Source organism: Galeopterus variegatus, unplaced genomic scaffold, assembly GCF_000696425.1.
Source record: "Galeopterus variegatus unplaced genomic scaffold, G_variegatus-3.0.2 Scaffold1049, whole genome shotgun sequence".
In the NCBI taxonomy this organism is placed as follows: domain Eukaryota; kingdom Metazoa; phylum Chordata; class Mammalia; order Dermoptera; family Cynocephalidae; genus Galeopterus; species Galeopterus variegatus.
The window spans coordinates 69,508-72,148 of record NW_007727160.1 but is presented as its reverse complement, the minus strand read 5'-3'; the positions used below and the strand labels follow the sequence as shown (position 1 = coordinate 72,148).

The following is a 2,641-nucleotide window of genomic DNA, read 5'->3' as shown; positions in this document are numbered from 1 at the left end:
ATTTTTCTTATATATGGCTTTTTTGGTGCAAAGCCCTTCTTTGGAGACAAAATTCCCTATCCTGACATGGGAAAACATGATGTAATGTTTTGCTTTATGTTCAATTTCCAAGGGCAGAATGTGGCAGAGATGTCTGGATAACTAAAACCGAAAGAAAAATAAATTAATTAGGACCTAACTTAGGTAATTCCTTCAGTATTTTCTCCTACTTAGTAAAAATATTATAATCGGCATACTATTTCTTAATTACTTTCCAGTGTTTAGCCCCCGACAGTAATGTAGGGGGAAAAAAGACCAACAATCTTTAGGGTGATTTAAATGCTTGAAGTCATAGTTTTCAAACATGCATAAAATTCACCTGGGAAGCTCGTGAAAATTGTAGGCTCCCAAGCTTCACCTCCAGAGATTTTGAGTCAATGTGGCCTGGAAAAATGCATTTTAATTAACACTCTATCTGATTCTGACACAGGTGATCTTGGGCTGCATGTTGAGAAACACTGACTTAGGGAATGTGAATACTTACAGAGCCTATGAACCACAAGCAGAAAGCAGGAGAGATCCATTCTCTGGCATGCATTCCACAGTCAATCCACATGGCATTTTTGGCTGTTTGTTCTTTTCCAGAAACCTGTTCAAAGAAAACCAAAAAGTAGCAACAACAATAACAATAAGTCTCAGGTTAATAACTTCCATTTAAATAGTACGTAGGTTTAATTTTTTCAACAGATCTCTGACATACACATTGTTCTTTGCATTCCTTTGAGAATTCTCGAGTGAGATATAAAAGCCAATGAGATTAAGGTCACATGGCTGGTATGAGTCGGGACTGAGGTTTGAAGCCAGGGCTCTTGTTTAAAACTCTTCCTGTCCCCTTCAAGCCCCCAATTACCTGCATATGGAATTGTCGGAGACACTAGAGAACTAGACCTTCAGGCCCTATGTTCACACTTCATTTAGAGGTAAATGGGTATGTGATGGGTGGACCTTGAGAGGCGTGGAGACCCATCAGGAGAAAAAACTTTCTCATCATGTCCCCCAGAGTGCATCCTTTTAATGTGTAGACTATTTCCCCATTCCACATAAAAAGCACCATACATCTAACTTCACACAAACTGATTACCAACAGATCCGGGGACAGAGGCCTTGTTACGATTCACAGTATGGTGGGCTAGTACAAGCTGCTGACTTTCTGGCATAAGAATTCTCAACCTTTCATCAATGATAGCCTTTGATGACTTCGGCAGAATTCTCAAGAACATCTCCAAAATCAATCATAATCTATTTGCTTTTAAAAATAAGTTGCAAGGGCCGGCCCGGTGGCGCACTCTGTAGAGTGCGGCGCTTGGGAGCGTGGCAGCGCTCCCGCCCAGGGTTTGGATCCCACATAGAGACCAGTCTGCTCACTGGTTGAGCACGGTGCGGGCGCAACACTGAGGGTTCCGATCCCGTTGCCGGTCGCGGTATGGGCGCGACACTGAGGGTTGCGATCCCGTTACCGGTCACGAAAAAAGACAAAAAAAAAAAAAAAAGGAAAAATAAGTTGCAACACAATTTTAGGGTATGGAGGGAAGGGAGAAGAGTGTTGTAAACTCAAACAAATATGTACAACTGCAATTCTGAAACTAGAAAAAGAGATAGTTAAATATTTTCATTGCTGTCTATACTACTCCAGGAGGTTTCAGTCCTAACCTGGAGCTGGCAATATCCAATTAGAAAGTAAGTGAGAAAGTCAAATGTCATTGACCAATAATGGTCAAATCATAAAGTCAAATAGAACTATCTGGTCATTTAATTGACTCAATGTAGAAGAAAATCCTGAGTTGTCTGGATTAGTTGGCTTACTCCACCTTACCAACTACTGAACAAGCCTCTTGGCATTGATACTGACACTGGAAAGATGGAGGAACTCAAGAGACTCACATTATACGTACATCCTTGGTCAGGTAAGAGTAGGACTAAAGCATCCACAGTGCACGATTTTCCAATGTGTACATCCAGATTCCAGACACAACCAGGAGTACATAAAACAGGGATGAAATCAAATGTCATGGGTGTATGTGCCATGGTTACATGAGTGCAATATGATTGACCAACTCAACTGCCAAGGAGACCCAGCATTTCATATGTCTACCTTGAGTTTGCACTGAAAGTTCTTGTCGAGGACAGATAAAAAGCAAGAAATCCTAACTCAGAGTCTTATGCTTGGATGACCAAAGAGGCTCACCTATCACAGTTTAGATAATGCTGGGATACTGTGTATAAATTACATGTTACTAAATTAAATGTTTTTTCCAGTGATTACATTTTTTTCCAGAGCTTGTTTTTAGTTTTTTTTTTTTTTTCCCTTTAAGGGAGAGAGTGGTAAAAACAGAACTACAGAATTAGAAACTGTAACAGGCAGGGATTATTATGGTCATGGGTCCTAACATTTTTTTTTTTTCCTTTTTTTTTGTCTTTTTTCGTGTCTGGCAACGGATTGCAACCCTCAGTGTCATGCCTGTACTGGACCGGGACCAGCAACGGGATCGCAACCCTCAGTGTTGCACCCGCACCTCACTCAGCCAGTGAGCGGGAACCGGTCTGTATGTGGGATCCGAACCCTCGGCGGGAGCGCAGCCACGCTCCCAAGTGGCGCACTGTA

The 2,641-nt window shown here is 41.7% G+C and overlaps 1 protein-coding gene across 2 annotated transcripts in view; it reads right to left on the bottom strand.

Annotated features, from left to right (window-relative positions):
* CPB2 (carboxypeptidase B2 (plasma)) overlaps window positions 1-2,641 on the bottom strand; it is a 54,246-nt gene that overhangs the window by 24,782 nt on the left and 26,823 nt on the right. For both annotated transcript variants that reach the window (XM_008574438.1, XM_008574439.1), the window contains exon 6: window positions 524-628. In XM_008574438.1, the coding sequence (XP_008572660.1) occupies window positions 524-628 (105 nt within the window). The remainder of the gene's footprint in view (window positions 1-523; window positions 629-2,641) is intronic.